This window comes from Castanea sativa, chromosome 6 (genome assembly GCF_040712315.1).
Source record: "Castanea sativa cultivar Marrone di Chiusa Pesio chromosome 6, ASM4071231v1".
Classification (NCBI taxonomy): Eukaryota; Viridiplantae; Streptophyta; class Magnoliopsida; order Fagales; family Fagaceae; genus Castanea; species Castanea sativa.
In genome coordinates, this window is record NC_134018.1 from 40,571,837 (window position 1) to 40,588,890 (window position 17,054).

The window sequence follows — 17,054 nt, forward strand, 5'->3', positions numbered from 1 at the left end:
ATGAAGCTTTCTTCTTATGAATACGACGTGAAATCTAATAGCATTCCACTTAACTCAAGGGGGGAAAAGGAAAAGAAAGCCAAAAATATTGTGAAGAGCAAATTACTAAACAAACTTCTACAGGAAAAAAAAAACATTAAAAAACAAACTCAACGCAGTTAAAAAGCAGAGAAAATAATGATGAACTTTAATTAGCATAAGCAATTTATAACTAGTAATTGTGCAATGGACGCATTACCTTTTTTTGTTTGCTAAATGACTACGCATTGCCTTTTTTAACCAAAAAATCTTTCACACACACATGCCTACAATATCTCTTAATTAGTCTAAGGGGGCAAATTTTAAATTTTAAACCTTCACTTGTCACTACTTGAAATAGTTGAAATGTCCCGTGTTCATTTGGTAATGGAATAATATATTCAAACGCCTTCATGTTATAAGATAAGAATAAACAAAATCAAGAATGGAACCAGATTACAAATGGAGAGAATCATACCATTCTCTTTCGTCAGGCTAAGGCAAAAATTTGGCAAGAAAGAGATATAAAGCATTCCCTCAATATTAAACAAAGGAGCTTGTGTTTAGCTACATTGTAGGCAACAAAATTAGTATCTTTAAAGGTATAGTTAGCACTCATCAAAATTACTCTAAATTAACAAAATTTCTTCTTTAATATGACTAATTGCCCAATAAGAATGGAATAAAGATCTTATAGTGGAAGAATCACGTTCAAAATATTGCCTTCACAAATTACATGTTTGAAACCCAATTCTGCTGCTTTTGCTACTGCTAACTTGGCTGCTTTAGCTTTTGCTCTTAGGGGATTCTGGTCTAAAATCAACTCAGTACATCTGAAGATTACTTCTATTTTATGATTTCTAGCAACTACTACTATGCATGATCTATTCTCATTTATGGTCACATTAAAGCTCACTTTCATAAAAGGGGGATGGGAGGGTTCCAAGGGTTGCTCCCACTAGTCTCATTACTTGCATAGTCCTAAGACATTAAATGATTAGTGTATATTTTATTAGTTTTCCTGCTTAAGAACAAAAAATCAATCACTTCCCTTTCATTTTGTCTTATTATGCGATTCCTTATCATCCATATCATAACATATTAAAACAAAATCATTTAATAAATTTAACCCTTGTGATGCCACGTAACCTTTTTTTAAAGGGATTGAAGAGGGTCAATTCGATTTTTTCATGTGGTGCCACGTATGCAGAGGTCATGTGAGTTGCAAGTGATATGCTTTTCCTTCCAAGGTAACAATCCAATTGATGGTAGGGTGCAAAGTGAAACACATATTATAGTTTAGGGTGGTAATCGTGCATTTTGAAAGTTCAAAAATGATAAATGTAAACAATGGTATAATTTAGGGTGCTAAAGTATACTTATCCATTGTGACGAAATGAAAAACTCAAAGACAACAATACATGAGAAAAATTTACTACGAGGCTTCTTGTACCCCAAGAAGAAATTCAAAAATTGAACTGAAGTTCTTACAATTGAACATATCCATGTTTTTTTTATTGCTATTCCAGTAGTTACTCATATAACCACACATAGCTCTAACTCATTGGACTTTTCTATTCTGAATTCAATCACATTTCTCGCTCCAAGAACCTCTTAAAGAATTGATCTTTGTAGCAAGCACTAGGGTGACTCTATGGCTTCAACCTTGATGTGCACTATGGCAGCAACGACACCATATTGATTCTTTTCTATTTGCTTTTGAACTCAGAGGTTAAACAAGTGGAGACTAGGGATTTCTTTTTGAATAGTACATGTTTTCTTGCCTCTACAACTCAATGAAAGTCATGCTTAGTAGGCCTTTATATAGACACTCTAATCAGGGTTATAAAAACCCACTTTTATAGCCGGTTAAGTGTAAAATGCATTAGATCAAAAACTCAATCTACGATTTTCAATCAATCAAAGATATGTTGAACATGTGGTGAGATTCCAAAAATTGCTCTTTTCTTATATTGAGATTCCGGATAATTTTATTTTGTTAGTTTTAGAATATATTGATTAAAAGTGGTTTTGATGGGATTATAATCACATGCGACTCCATGTTCTTTTATTTGAACTAATATGAAGTGGCATCATATTATTAGAAGATGTAAACATAATTTTTTCATTGAATGCTTATTGAGTTTAATCTCTTATATTAATCAAACGTTATTCTTGCATTTTCATGGAACCATGTTTCTTTACCAATTCACCGGAATCATTAATGCAAAGCTCTTCCTTGATCAATTGAAAGCAATTTTTTTTTTTTCTAGAAAAATATAATAAAATAATGATGGTTGGTGAAGAAAGAAAAAAGTGAACAAAAGAATTTTAGACTAATGATATATGCAAAGCACCATTTTGGGCCGTGGGTGATTTATAATTTCAGAATTCGGTGCAAGTTTATTCTCTTTGTTTATTTTAATCTTGCAATCAGTCCCACACCGACAATCATATTTTTGTATTCCTGCATGCATTTGATGAGAGCGCATATAAGTTGACTTGAGCTCAATGAAAGACTTTCTTTTGGAGATTCCAAAGTTAAAACAATTGAACAGTCAACCCCATTCGAAAGCCGCGTTTCAGCAGCAAAGTTTGAAACTGTTTCGCATACACACAATGACAGAGAAGAATCTCTCTCGCTATGTCGATGCACTATAGCTCTTTCTATATATAGGGTTGTTCAATCAAAGCTATTCTCGCACCACAAAACAAGCTCTCCATTACTGTCACTACTCACTAGTCCTTTCAATTCAGCTTTTATCTAAAGTTTTGTTAAACCCATGGCGTCCAAGACACGCATTATCCTTGTGACACTACTGTCTATCCTTTCTCTGCTAGCCTACAGCTCAGTAAATGCACAACTTTCTCCTAACTTCTACGCCACCACTTGCCCTAATCTACAAACCCTCGTGCAAAATGCCATGAGGCAAGCTGTCACTAAGGAGGCACGCATGGGTGCCTCTATTCTTCGCTTGTTCTTCCATGACTGCTTTGTAAATGTGAGACACAGAGACACGCATGCGATATGTGTTCCTTTATGTTTCAAACAAAGTCTGATTACATATGTTAGAAAGGAATATTACTTGCTTTAATTTAGACCAAAAATGGAAAACATGCATATAAATTTGACAACATATATGACGTTTTTATTTTTATTTTTTAAGTGGATAAGTTTTTTTTTGACGTTCTTTTATGGCTTTAAATGATCACTTTTTTTTTTTTTTTTTTTTTGAGTTTTGTAGGGATGCGATGCATCAATACTACTGGACGACACTGCCACCTTCACAGGTGAAAAGAATGCGGGACCAAATCTAAATTCTGCAAGGGGTTTCGAAGTGATTGATACTATTAAAACTCGCGTGGAAGCTAGTTGCAAAGCTACTGTGTCTTGCGCAGATATTTTAGCACTTGCAGCACGAGAAGGAGTGGTCTTGGTTAGTATCAGTTCTTCTTTTTCTTTGTTTGAATAAGATTTGTTTCATGGTTAAATTTTATAAGGATTGTGGCACCCAAAGTGTTATGTTATCAAGTGTCCTAAGAAAATTCATTATGGTAGGAGTTTTAATACGATCGATCTATTTTTTTTAAGGCACATATGATAGTGTTAATTTTAATAATTTAATATTTTTGTTAATTGCTTTCAAAGTAGGCATGACCCGTTTTATACTTTTAATGATTGTTTTAAGAATATCCATTAGCATTATATTAGTGTCACGACACTTGAGTGTTTGTTAATTTGTTTGATTTCTATTTTTTAAAACTTGTCTTTCACTTGCTTACACTTTTTGTTCACTAACATGTGTTTTCCATTTTGCTTTTAGCTAGGAGGACCCTCATGGACAGTACCACTAGGCCGGAGAGATGCAAGGACAGCCAGTCAAAGCGCAGCCAACAGCAATCTCCCCTCTCCGTCCTCTGATCTTGCAACCCTCATCTCCATGTTCTCTGCCAAAGGTCTAAATGCCCGGGAAATGACCGCACTCTCCGGTGGCCACACAATAGGCCAAGCTCGTTGTAGCTTATTCAGAACCCGCATTTACAACGAGACCAACATTGACTCCAACTTTGCCACTACTCGAAAGGCCAATTGCCCGGCTTCAGGTGGTGACAACAATTTGGCCCCGCTTGACTCACTGACCTCAACCCGGTTTGATAACAACTACTACAAGGACCTTGTGGCTCGGCGTGGGCTTCTTCATTCGGACCAACAGCTATTCAATAATGGCTCCCAAGATGCAGTGGTTAGGACCTATAGTATTAACAACGCAGCTTTTGCTAGAGATTTTGCTGCAGCCATGGTGAAGATGAGCAATCTTAGCCCACTCACCGGGACAAATGGGGAGATTAGAAGGAATTGCAGGGTGGTGAACTAATGCTATTCATTATAACTTATAAGCTTAATGGTGCTAATCTAATTAATATGCAATATTGCTGAGACACAATATTTTTCACAATAAATTTCATAATTATTGAAGTGATCGATTGTAAGTGGCAATAAAAAGTTGTAGTTCTATAATTGTTAATTATATTTACCACTCATGATCAATCAATTCAATATATATTATGAATTTTGTTACAAAAAGAAAAAACCTTTTGTTTTCAGCATTACTAATTAATTAGTCATGATAAATAATTGATCTTGCGGTGGACACAAAAGATCTTGGTCAAAAAGATGACGAGATCTTAGAATTATTTTCATGTTTGGATCTATTCAACCAAAAAAAGATCCTATGAGTAATTAAGTCTTTAAAGTGTGATACATAGGCATGTGCAAGTATCATTTTTCTCTTAGAAGATTGCTGTTTGTCTTAATTCAACAACATATTTACTTTTGCATAAGACACCTCTCCCTTGTTAGATGACACAATCGCCAATTTTAGTTTTCGAAAGTCGTTAATTATAATTAGAAATATGACAACAAAGAAATGAAATTAATTATCAGTAGAAATGAGGTCTATGATAATTCTGGATCAAACCCAAATCATAAAAATGTGACAATTTAGTGACATTTAATCTTTGCAATGGGATAGGATCTTCTTCATTTCAAGCCATTTGTATTTATGTTTTAGGGAAGTTATATATCATTTATATTTTAAGTGCTCTTTATTACATCTCTATTAAGATGAAGATTTTATCTTATAAATCGAACAATATATAGGTTGTGTAAAATTTAATACGAGAAATGATATGTCCATAATATTTTTACAACAAATCTTAAGCGACAGGTTATTGTTGTTGGGACAAAAAAGTAATCTTAGTGTTATGTTTAAATTTGAACTAATAACAACTAACCACCTATGATTTGTTGTGAAAATATTATAAAAATATTGTGGGCGTAGCATATCTCATTTAATATTAACTATGAAATGAATCCATTCCAAATTTCTTATACCTACAAAGTATCCCTAAATTTTAGCAACAATGTAAGTTGCCAATAACAACAAATAACTAGTCCCCTGTTGACAACTCTCGATTTCATTGCTACCTCCACTTTGAAAGCATTTTTCTTCTTAGATCATTTTTAAGCAATTATAAAAGCCTAGTCTAGAACCTTTTGAAGTAGTTTAAAATTTGGTATGTTTTTTGTTACAGTTATTTGTTTAGACTACTTTAAATCCTTCCACCTATGAAGAATCCTTAAATTTTGGTAAGTTCCTTATTTAGAAGTTATTTTAAACTTTAAATCCCCTTTTTGCTAACAAGAATCTAAATCCATTAATGAGGAAATTCAATTGTTTTTTTTTTTTAATGAGAAGGAAATTCAATTGTTAGTCGTTATTTATTGAGATATAGGTAGGTATCATAAATTTACTATAAAAAGAGTTAGTCCATAAACTAGTAAGATTAATAAATTATTCATTATCCCATATCACATAATTGACTTGCCTTCTCCCTTTCCCTCTAATTTTTTTAAAAGAAAAAATCATTATAAATAATATGATTGGATGGTAGTAAGATTTATAATTTTTTTTTTTGAGAAACTTATAATACCCTAAGATCACTTTATTATATGTATATGAATTTTAATTTCTTTTCTAGTAAAAATATATAATAGACCCGACAACTGCATGCTTAGCACTATAATGCAAATTTTCCAAGCTTGAAAGACGAAGCATTAACTCCACTTTTCGTTGAAAAGGATGTTACTTGTTAGGACAATTAGAAGAGAGAAGGATGATTAATCAGGATTCCAAAAGCGTGTTAGTTGGCATAATCTTTTGTTGCAAGTAATCTCTAAAATGGCATCATGTTTCATTAATGAGTATACATCTTAAAATAGATAACAAGTTTTTTTTTCTTTTAAAATGGTGTAAGAGAATTGACATATTATATATTTAGTATTTACGTCCTCATAGAACAAATATTTCAAACTTTTTTATATATTAACTAAATAATTTTTTTAAAAATAAGCAGAAGAAGAAAAGGTCAATAAATTAAAATAAAATTTATTGCGTTTTGTAAAAAGGCCTACAAATCATGATTGAAACTTCAAATTGGTTTTCCAATATATTGAAGTAATGTCCTAAAACATATATAGGGCAAATCAACTACTAAAATACCTTTTAAGAATATTTAACAACTCTGTGGGCATAAAAAAGTACTAGGTACAAGAAATAATGATTTTGCAAACTATGAACACTCAAAAAAGGTAGATGGGTTTGGGTGGTAGTGGCGAACATGCATGATAAAAACGGTTTTGTTTTGTAGCTATTAATTCGTACCGTTCAATTATTTTCATATAGGATTAGGATGCAATGTTTTAACTTCTTTAATAGCCACAAAACAAAATTCAAAAAAATATGCTTCAATTGAAAGAATTTCAAAGTCTTATGGACTCTAGAAAAAAATTCATCATAACAACTGTTCTGACTTGGTGGTAAAATTCATTTTTTTTTTTTTAACTTGAGTAATTCCCAACGGTCGTTGAATATTATAGTGAACTCTATAGAGGTCTCATTTGAATTGCAAAGGAGCTATGTGTGTATAAATTAAATTTATAATCTTTGTGAAATGACTTTTAATCCAAAAGATAAACATTTATCCAAATTATTGGAATGAGGTACAAAGTTTATTAATTTTTAATTATCGACGATAAAATAAAACTAATTAAAGATAGAGGGTGTTTGGTTTTTTTTTTTTCATGCAAAAGAAAAAACCACTTTAACATGGTCTGAGTCGCACCAGATCATCACCTCCTTGCAGTACCAATAAAACTAATATTGTCCAATTTCCAGACATAGATAAGACAACCCCACCAAATGCAAGAATGTAATTGGAGAGTGGAACCACGCGGCTTAAAACTAGCGTGGGTCTTCGGTTTTTCCTGCTTTATCTAACATGCCCGGCCCAACACACTATTGCCTTTGAGACACGGAGAGAGAGAAAGAAAGAAACTGAAATAAAAAAAAAAAAAAAAAAAAAAACTAGTAGTAGTTCTTCTCAGCTAGAAGAAGAAGAAGAAGAAAGAAAAATATAATAAAAAATAAAAGAAGAGAGAGAGAGAGAGAGAGAAAAAGAGAGTGAGTCTAGTCTGTCTCTCACATGGCCTCTATGCCCTTGGGGCTAAACCATCAACAACAACTACAACTACAGCCACAGCCACAGACACAGGCAGAGATTAATGAGCCACAGAAGCTAGGGCCTCGCCGTACATCTGAAATGGACTCTGATAAGGTTCGCTTTTTATTTTTTTATTACTCTTTCTTCCATTTTTTTTTTTTACCGTTTTACCCTTCTATTTCGTTCTGGCTAGCTCATTGTACGACGCCGTTTCGTTCACCGTCTGTGTGTGTGTGTGTGTGTGTGCTTGGATCGTGTTTGATCCACCTCCGGACCTTTGCTTTTGCTTGAATTCTGAGCGATCTGGTACTTTTGTCTGTGTTTCCTTTTACGTCGCCGGGAGCTTTCTCCGGCCGAATTTTCCGACGTTCTCTGATCGGACTGGTTTTCTCCTCCTTCTCACTTTAATTATACTTAACTAATTTTGTTTTTGAATTATTTATTTTCGAAATTATTTGCTTGCTTTTTCTTTTTTTTTTTCCTTTTGTAGTTTGATTTTTCTAGCTGAGATCTTGATCTCTTGAGCTTCAGCTTGAGCTTGCTTTTCTAGGTCCATTTTCTTTCATTACTGATAAAATTTTGTGAGCCAAAAAAAAGAAAAAAGAATTATGAAAGTGTTTTTTGAAATTGCTTATTTCGTAAGAAAAAGAAAAGGAGCAATAGTTATATTAGGCTAATTTTCCGTGGACTTTAAATTTCTTTCCCTTTCCGTAACCTAATATTTCTCAGTAACCAAACAGATCGATAATTTTTTTTTTCTTCTAGTTTTCTCATTTTCATTAATTTTGAAACTTCTTTAATTACGCAAAAAAAAAAAAAAAAAAAAAACTTCTTTACTCTTTCAAGTAATCTAGGCAAATTTTGAGCTTGGTTATATTTAGATATTAGGTCTTCAACTATATGGTACACTTTTTGTTGGGCTTTGGAGATTTTGGGCTTTGATTTTTAGTTTGTTCTGAACGTTGTGAACTTTTTTTCTTTGCCCTTTTGCTGTTGGTAGATTCTTATTCAAAATGTACTACTTTGCTTCACGGAGTGAATATCCTTTGATTCTCTCTTTGTTTAGGATGCAAGCAATTTACAGCATGTGATGCTTTCTTGTGAGCTATACCCATCTTGATTTTTCCTTTTTCCTATACATATTGTTTCAGCTCATTTCGCATTTGGTTTATTTTTCATTATCACATTCCTAGGTTGTCATTCATATCCATTTGCTATTGGTTAGTTGTGTTGGTTGTTTGAGTCAAATTTGATTAGTGGCTTCTATATCATTGTTGTGCATTTTATGTACCAATCATTTTGTTTCTGTAAATGCTGTTGAATTCTATTATGAATTTTCCTCTGCGTAGATTACCTTGCTATGTTTTGAATTGAACAAGGGTGTGTCATTATCATGGGAGTGCTAAACATGGCAACTCCCCTAGATATCTACTTTTGTGTTTTGTTTGCGATTCCCGTAGTTGGGTGAGGGTGTTGCGTGAGTGACATTACTAGACATTGATAGGGAGTTTTCTGATTGCTATAGTTAGTTTCTATTGTTGTAGCTTTACTCATCATATGTGTTGCTATGAATTGCAGGAAATGTCCGCTGCTGTAATTGAGGGGAATGATGCAGTTACTGGACACATCATTTCGACCACCATTGGAGGCAAAAATGGCGAACCTAAAAGGGTTAGGACCTCTCTTTTTTATTACTTTTTTTATGGCCTTGGTTCGATCAAAACTATGTTCCATCTCCTCTAATTTCTTTTTATAGAAAAAATTAAGTGCTCTGTTGTTAATTCATTGGTTAGAGATTTTTTTTTAAAAATAGGTTCCAGAAATAATAATACTATGTAAAATGCTGTTGTGCTCGGGTCCTAAGAGGTTCTACCATGTAGGAATTTGATGTACTTCAATTAGAATTTATAATTTTAAATTGCTGGTCAGATTTAGGGATTTTTTTTTAGCTCGCTTTTCATCTTATTATATTGCTGATTGCAGACTATCAGCTACATGGCAGAGCGTGTTGTAGGTACTGGATCTTTTGGAATTGTTTTTCAGGTACTGCCCAATTTGTGTCCTAACTATATTAACTAATAAATCTTGTTATTCTTGTATACTTCTTGAGTATTGGTTATCACTCTTTTTCAGGCAAAATGCTTGGAAACTGGGGAGACGGTGGCTATTAAGAAGGTATTGCAGGACAGGCGGTATAAAAATCGTGAGCTACAGTTAATGCGCTTGATGGATCACCCAAATGTGGTTTCCCTGAAGCATTGTTTCTTCTCTACAACAAGTAAAGATGAGCTTTTTCTTAATCTAGTCATGGAATATGTTCCTGAGACTATGTTCCGAGTTCTGAAGCATTACACTAGTATGAACCAGAGGATGCCCCTCATATATGTTAAACTTTATACATATCAAGTATGAATTTTTAATGTTGTTACTATTTTTTCGGCTTTATATTTTCCCTAAATTCTCCTCTCTTTTTCCTCTTTAAATTCTGATAATAAATGGATAATATTTCTCAGATTTTTAGGGGGCTGGCATATATCCATACTGTTCCTGGAGTGTGCCATAGGGATGTGAAGCCCCAAAATCTTTTGGTATGCTGTCTACCGTCTTTTTTTCTTAAATAAGTATGACTTTATTTTTTTGGTCTTAACTCGTTATATATATTTTCTTTAGGTTGATCCTCTCACCCACCAGGTTAAGCTTTGTGACTTTGGAAGTGCAAAAGTCCTGGTATGTGTCTTCATTTCTTTCCTCCATATGCTCAACAATTATATATGCAAAGACACTTAATCCAAATGCATTTTCAAATATGAGATTTGATAGACTTTTATTTCTTGGGTTTTGATTGCTGTTGAATGATTGATTGAATGACAAATGCATTATCTCTTGACAAGACTTGATAATGATTGAAATGTGATCTTGATCCTGCATTGTTGTTTTTGTTCATATGGATGCTCTTAGAGTAGCATGCTCTTCAAACAATAAATCTTTCTTCTAACATGGTTTATAGGTTTCCAATTAAATTATCTCGTACAATACATTTTGGTGTTTATGATTTTCTATCCATGTCATCAGGTCAAGGGTGAAGCAAATATTTCGTATATATGCTCTCGTTACTATCGGGCTCCGGAACTTATATTTGGTGCAACAGAATATACAACATCAATTGATATTTGGTCAGCTGGCTGTGTCCTCGCTGAGCTTCTTCTGGGCCAGGTTAGTCACTTCTGTGGCAGCCTATATATCAAAGTCAAATAATTTTCTCAATGTACTTTAAGCCATATTCGCTGCTATGTTTTGTTTGTTTCTCATAATTTCAAATGTTATGATAGCCATTGTTTCCAGGAGAAAATGCAGTCGACCAGCTTGTAGAAATTATCAAGGTGAAGCTTCATTCTCTATGTTAATGCTACTCTGAATTATGCAATAGCAATGCAAGTTATCATGTGATCATGTATTGTCCTTTGTAGGTTCTTGGTACCCCAACTCGAGAAGAAATTCGGTGCATGAATCCAAATTATACAGATTTTAGGTTCCCTCAGATTAAAGCTCATCCTTGGCACAAGGTATGCTTTTGTCTATATACGTCAATTGCTTAATGGTTTATCACAAAGTGAATAAAATAAGAGAAAGAGTGCATGCTTCTAGCTAAATGGAGAGTTATACAAAGAGTGCAATATGATATGATCCCAAAGTTTTGGATCTAGTGCTAAAAGTGTATAATATGTTACATGCAAATAAGTGATGCTAGCTGGATGTCAACCCATGTACATCTTTCACACATCAGCACAAAATCATGAAATTTTAGGTAATGTGAAGGAGGGGCTATGAAAAACCCTGACATTAAGTTGAAATGGGCTAATTTGTTGTCAACTGCTTGTAATTTTTTACTAAGGGGCTTTCTGTCAGTGTTCTTGCACATTTTGCATTTAATATAATGTTTCTTGCTTCAGGTTTTCCACAAACGAATGCCTCCTGAAGCAATTGACCTTGCTTCACGGCTTCTTCAATATTCACCAAGTCTTCGCTGCACTGCGGTGAGTTGGTCTTCATTTGATGAAACTTCATTTCTGTGGTCTCAAGATAATTCCATTATCACAAGATTTTCTTCTTTCCTCTGCTTGTCCATGAATGTCTGATCAAGCATGCTTGGTATGGCATTCTCTATTGTGGTGTGGGCTGCAACCTAAGCGCAGCCATTTCAAGTTGCATCATGTCCATTCCTCACAATTTCCTGTAATGACGTAAATGATAAACAGTTGTCCTATATTTCTCTCTGACTGACCTTTTTTCCTTATTTGATTGGCTTTTGCTGATGCAGTTAGAAGCATGTGCGCATCCTTTCTTTGATGAGCTACGTGAGCCCAATGCCCGCCTTCCAAATGGACGCCCATTGCCCCCTCTTTTCAACTTTAAACAGGAAGTACGTAGTCCTTTCTTTTTTAAATATGTTTGTGCGTGTGTATGTGTGTGCGTGTGTGTGTGTGTGTATATATAGAGAGAGAGAGAGAGAGAGAGAGAGAGAGAGAGTGAGTCATGTTATTGGGGTTATTATGCGAGTTCATATTGACTTTATTTTTCATGCATTTTTATATTCATGGCATATATGTTATCCTACTGCTCATATAAGTGGAGCCTAGCCCTTAAACCAATTGTTAAAGTGGAACTAAGACTCAACACCATAGATATACTGCTTTGTGGCTTCTTGACTTAGCATCCATACATTAATCAATTATCAGTTACTCGTGCACTTGTGCAAACCTGCTGTGTGGATTTTGGTTACTTGGTGTCATTGTAATATTAGGCATTTGTTTTCTTCTTATTCCATGCTATTCAAGTTTTAATTATGTTTTCATAGTTGATGTGGTAATTAATACATATTATAGATTAATACACAATTTTAAGTAGTTGTCATATTGCATTAGCATTGGCAGGTTTTGTTATTTACACGTTTATTGTTGATCCTTGATGCTGATCAACTATATTCTGCTGAGCTGAGTGGTATATATTGCTCCTGGAGTGGGAGTACTCTCAAAATGCCCTAGAGAATACCATATTTGTTACAATGAAAACGAGACTAAATGCCCCTGATGCACTTGTCAAGTTCAATGAGTATCAAAGATGTTAGGAATGGATGAAATCCCTCTAAATGTCAGGAGAATGAAGAAAATAAAATGGATGAAACTCGCTCTATTTAGGTAACATTTGGGATGGTATGACTTGGATGGTAGAGGAATCTGGATAATTGAATAGTGGCTCTGTCAAGCGCAAATGGGACCTTTCAAACATATACAAAAATTGCATTTTTTACATCCTCGCGCAGTTTTGTTTTGATGGATCTCTAGCGGTAGATCAATTAACCCTTTAATTCCAATTTGGTTACAGTTACAAGGAGCATCACCTGAATTGATCAACAGGCTTATACCAGAGCATGTACGGCGGCAGACTGGTCTAAGTTTCCCACATCCAGCTGGTACGTAAATGTGAAGGCATGATGTAACAAGGAATCAACTATGGTAGCAATGAAAGCGAAACAAAGGATGGCCTCTTTTGCGGTCTATGTAACCGAGCATTCTGGCTTAATGAGCAGTTTTTTCTCGGCCTGTGAAGATGTATACATATACTGGCTCTTCAGCTTAACCTGGAAATTGGTGATTCTGTCTACTATGTCATTTTAGCTATAAAAAAAAAGTACTATTTCCTACTTCTGTACATTGTTTTGATCGCAAAGATTCCAGAGCTAGGAGTATAAAAGGTGATGCTATTCATATCTAGCTAGGTAGGGGCTGCAGAAGCCCAGCAGAAGCTTAAGAGGCTCAGTAGTAGTTTGGCTTGCTATTCTATTCTTCCCCCTTTTATTAATTACTTAATCATGTTGTTATTTCTATTTATGCTTGTGCCGGTCTTTGGTTGCGAACTGAATTTCTCAATTGAAGGTTACCTTTTCCTCACCTTCCCTTTTGGACTTTGCAATGAAAGAATGAATTAAATGTTTTTATTTTAGAGTTTTGTGAAGCGTCAAGCTGTGGATTGTGGTGGGTGAGATCAACGTATAATTGTCACCAAAATCTGACTTTACTATTCAATGAATTGTAAAAGCAATTAATATTTATGGACATACTCGCACAGCGTCAGCGAGTAAAGCTGTCTCCGCCAATCAAGATTCCCTTTTTAGTTAAAATGGATTCAATGAACTCTTACCTGCGTGTGCGCCACACCCCCCTCTGGTCGTTCGATTTGATTTGATTTGCTTAGTTCTATGTTGAAAGAAATGCGTAAGGATCTGTTCGTCACTACTTGCCAGTGGCCACACAAATAGTTATGGCAAGCTCTCTCGCTCTCTCTTGGGAAGAACAGGAAGAACTCGCACGTAGTAACACAAAGGTGAAGGACGTTAACCACTCAGGCTTCCGTGAAGGGCAGGATTCAATGCCATCATCTCCTAGCCATTGCCATGGTCCTTGGAACCGAGCAACATCCTTTAAGGATAAGCTCATAGGGGAGATTCCTGGAGCTTTTCCCAGGCTTTTAACCTTGTGGACCGAATGGAAGATGAGTCTGATTCAGATGAAGGAGAGGTGAAAGCATTGCAAGAAGGGCTTGCTGCGGTGAAGTTCTCCAAGGACTTCAAACGACAAATCCGAAGACCATAGGAATGTGCTCTCATAGTTAGGAATGACAACGGGTCGGGTTCGGGCCGGGTTTTTTCATACTCGGACCTGACCCGCGGGTCTGTCTGAAAAACCCGAACCCGCCCGTTTATTAAACGGATTTTTTTCTTAATCCCAAACCAGGCCCGTCAGGCACCCGCGGGCCCTGCCATTAGGCCTAAACCGTGGCCCAATCTCCAAAATTTTTTTTTTTTTGCTTGAAGCCTAAACTGTATTACTGTGGCCCAATAATTAAAAAAAAAAATTTAGGCCAGAATCATTATTTTTGAAGATTTTGAAGATGTGTTTACCCAGATTCAAGCCTTGATTTTTTATTTATTTTTTTATTTATATATTCTTTGATCTGTAGAGAAAATCAAAGAATGAAATTGAAAATTTTAAAAATAAAAAGACCCATCAGGAAATCATGGATGAACAATGACCAAAGATTTATGATTTTCCCTTTCAAAATCACAAAAACAAACACAAATCCAAACACAAACATAAAAACAAAAATTTCAAATTTATAATTTTTCCATTCAAAATCACAAACACAAACACAAATTCAGATTTATGATTTTCCCATTCAAAATCACAAACACAAACACACAAACACAAACACAAAAATTTCAGATTTATGATTTTCCCTTTCAAAATCACAAACACAAATCCTAACACAAACACAAACAACTCACATAATAGAGACGAAATGAACCCAGAAAAAAAAAAAAAAGACGAAACGAACCCAGAAAAAAAAAAGATAGAAAACGAGGTGGTCCGGTGGAGAAACACGGAGGAAGCGAGGTGGCTGGAGGTGCAAGCGATGGCCGGCAGTGAAGGGCTTCAATTCCAGCAGTGACAGGTGTTCAGGCCGGCGGTGAGTGAGAGGGAGTGACCAAGTGAGAAGAGTGGGAGAGGAGAAAGAGAGTAGGGAGGCGGCTGATTGTGTGAAATGAAATGGGGTGGGATTAGGGTTTTTTTAAACTTGTATATATATATATATATATATATATATATATATATATATATATATATATATATACATATATATATGGGGGTATTTTAGCATTTTTTATTTATATATGTAAACAGGTCGGGTCTGGTCGGGTCCGGGTTCGGGCCGGGTTTTTGCAAAAACCCAGACCTGACCCGGACTTGCTTCGGGTTTTTTTTTTTTAAATCCGTACCCGACCCTATAATTTATTGGGCCGGGTAAAATTCGACCTATTAGGGTTGGGCCGGGCCGGGTATCCGCGGGTCGGATTTAAATTGCCATCCTTACTCATAGTAAAGGTTTTTGGCTGCTCAATGGGATTTACCTTCCTTCACAATAGGTTGCTGTCACTTTGGAAACCAGCTGGAAGGCTGGAATGTGTAGACTTTGGGTATGGTTTTTTCCTTACCCAATTCTCCTTGAGAGAAGATTATGATACCATACTCAAGAAAGGGCCATGGTTCACTGGTGAGTACTTTCTATCCATCATACCTTGGGAGTTAGACTTTCGACCGGCGACGACAAATGTTTCATCCGTAGCTGCATGGATTAGGCTCAATGAGCTACCAATTGAATATTACAATGAGGAGGCTTTCGTGTAGATTGGAAAGACTGTTGGTACTGTTCTGAGAATTGACACACACACCACGTCTGAAACTCGTGGAAGGTTTGCGAAACTGTGTGTCCAAATAGATGTTACTAAGCCACTCGTTATAGGTATTTTGATTGGGAAGGTTGAACAATTGGTTTCATATGAAGGGATCCATAGGCTTTGTTTTGATTGTGGGAGAGTGGGACACCGTAAGGAAAACTGTTCGTTTACCATTCGGCGTCCAAAATCGACCGTGACAAAGGCAGAACGAGAGGTGGCATCAAGCTTATGTAGTTTTCATGTTTCTGACGTGGTAAAAGACAAGGAGGGTCCCACAGGGAATGTGCTGCATGCAAAGCATGAGGAGGCGTCTGAAGGAACTTACGGACAGTGGGTCGTGGTCACTCGCAAGAAGACAAGAAATACCAGAAGTAGTGGAACATCTCTCCTACAAGAACTTGTACAACCACGACAAGTGCATGGGATGCATGGGCATGACTTTAGGATTGTTGATGGGCCACCTAAATTCGATCATAGCAATGAAGTGTTGAGGGAAGCCAAAAGGAAGCACTCATCACCAGGAGTGATCAATGGGGCCCAACTGGGTAGTGTTATAAAAGGCTTGAGAAATGTTTCCAACCACGAAGCCCAAGTTGTGGTAGAAGGTGGCCCAACGCCTCTTGGGCTTGAGAAGGTAGGAAACCGAAAAGGAAAAGAAACAGTGAGCCCGAAAGGTATTAGTAAGGCCTCTGTGAAGGGTAAAAAGGATTTTGCTCGGGCTAGGTTGCAGAAAGTTTGGTCTCCAGGCACCGACGAAGGGAGTAGTACGCAACATCCATCTCTCTTAGTCAGCTTGTTTGAGTTTGCGCCTTCTGTGTCTAGCGCCAATGGAGACCAACAGCAGAGAGGTGCTTCTAATTTTCATTTCAATGCTAAACCATGGTTAGGGATGGGTAATCGGCCTGTAGAGTGTGGTAGTAAAGGGTCCAAAGGTGTTTCCTGCGAAGATGAACCCAACACGGGATTTGGGGTGGATCAAGCCGAAGGTAAAGAAGGCTTAGGAATGGATACCTCTGCTGATGGAAGTGAAAGTATAGGAAGGGGGGATTCCTTTGTTGAAACCCTTGGAGTGCAAGGAAAAAAAGCAATGCAAAGCAGACCCCTCGAAGTGTCTATCCGAGCGCAGGAGGTTGGAGTGGCAGCCAACTGCAACCTCGGTAATGGGCAGCAGGTATGCCGT

At 36.0% G+C, this 17,054-nt stretch overlaps 2 protein-coding genes across 2 annotated transcripts; both read left to right on the forward strand.

The window, feature by feature from the left end:
• Nucleotides 1–2,706: 2,706 nt before the first annotated feature.
• LOC142640782 (peroxidase P7-like) lies at nucleotides 2,707–4,832 on the forward strand. Its single transcript, XM_075815040.1, has 3 exons — nucleotides 2,707–3,020; nucleotides 3,264–3,455; nucleotides 3,843–4,832. Exons 1-3 carry the CDS (start codon nucleotides 2,802–2,804, stop codon nucleotides 4,392–4,394), a joined length of 963 nt encoding a protein of 320 aa, XP_075671155.1. The 5' UTR covers nucleotides 2,707–2,801; the 3' UTR covers nucleotides 4,395–4,832.
• Nucleotides 4,833–7,381: 2,549 nt separating this feature from the next.
• On the forward strand, nucleotides 7,382–13,581 carry LOC142639151 (shaggy-related protein kinase eta-like). Its single transcript, XM_075813270.1, has 12 exons — nucleotides 7,382–7,695; nucleotides 9,160–9,252; nucleotides 9,565–9,624; nucleotides 9,715–9,987; nucleotides 10,095–10,169; nucleotides 10,252–10,308; nucleotides 10,654–10,794; nucleotides 10,911–10,961; nucleotides 11,049–11,144; nucleotides 11,532–11,615; nucleotides 11,900–12,001; nucleotides 12,964–13,581. The coding sequence occupies exons 1-12, from the start codon at nucleotides 7,564–7,566 to the stop codon at nucleotides 13,057–13,059; spliced, it is 1,260 nt and encodes a 419-aa protein (XP_075669385.1). The 5' UTR covers nucleotides 7,382–7,563; the 3' UTR covers nucleotides 13,060–13,581.
• Nucleotides 13,582–17,054: the final 3,473 nt, after the last annotated feature.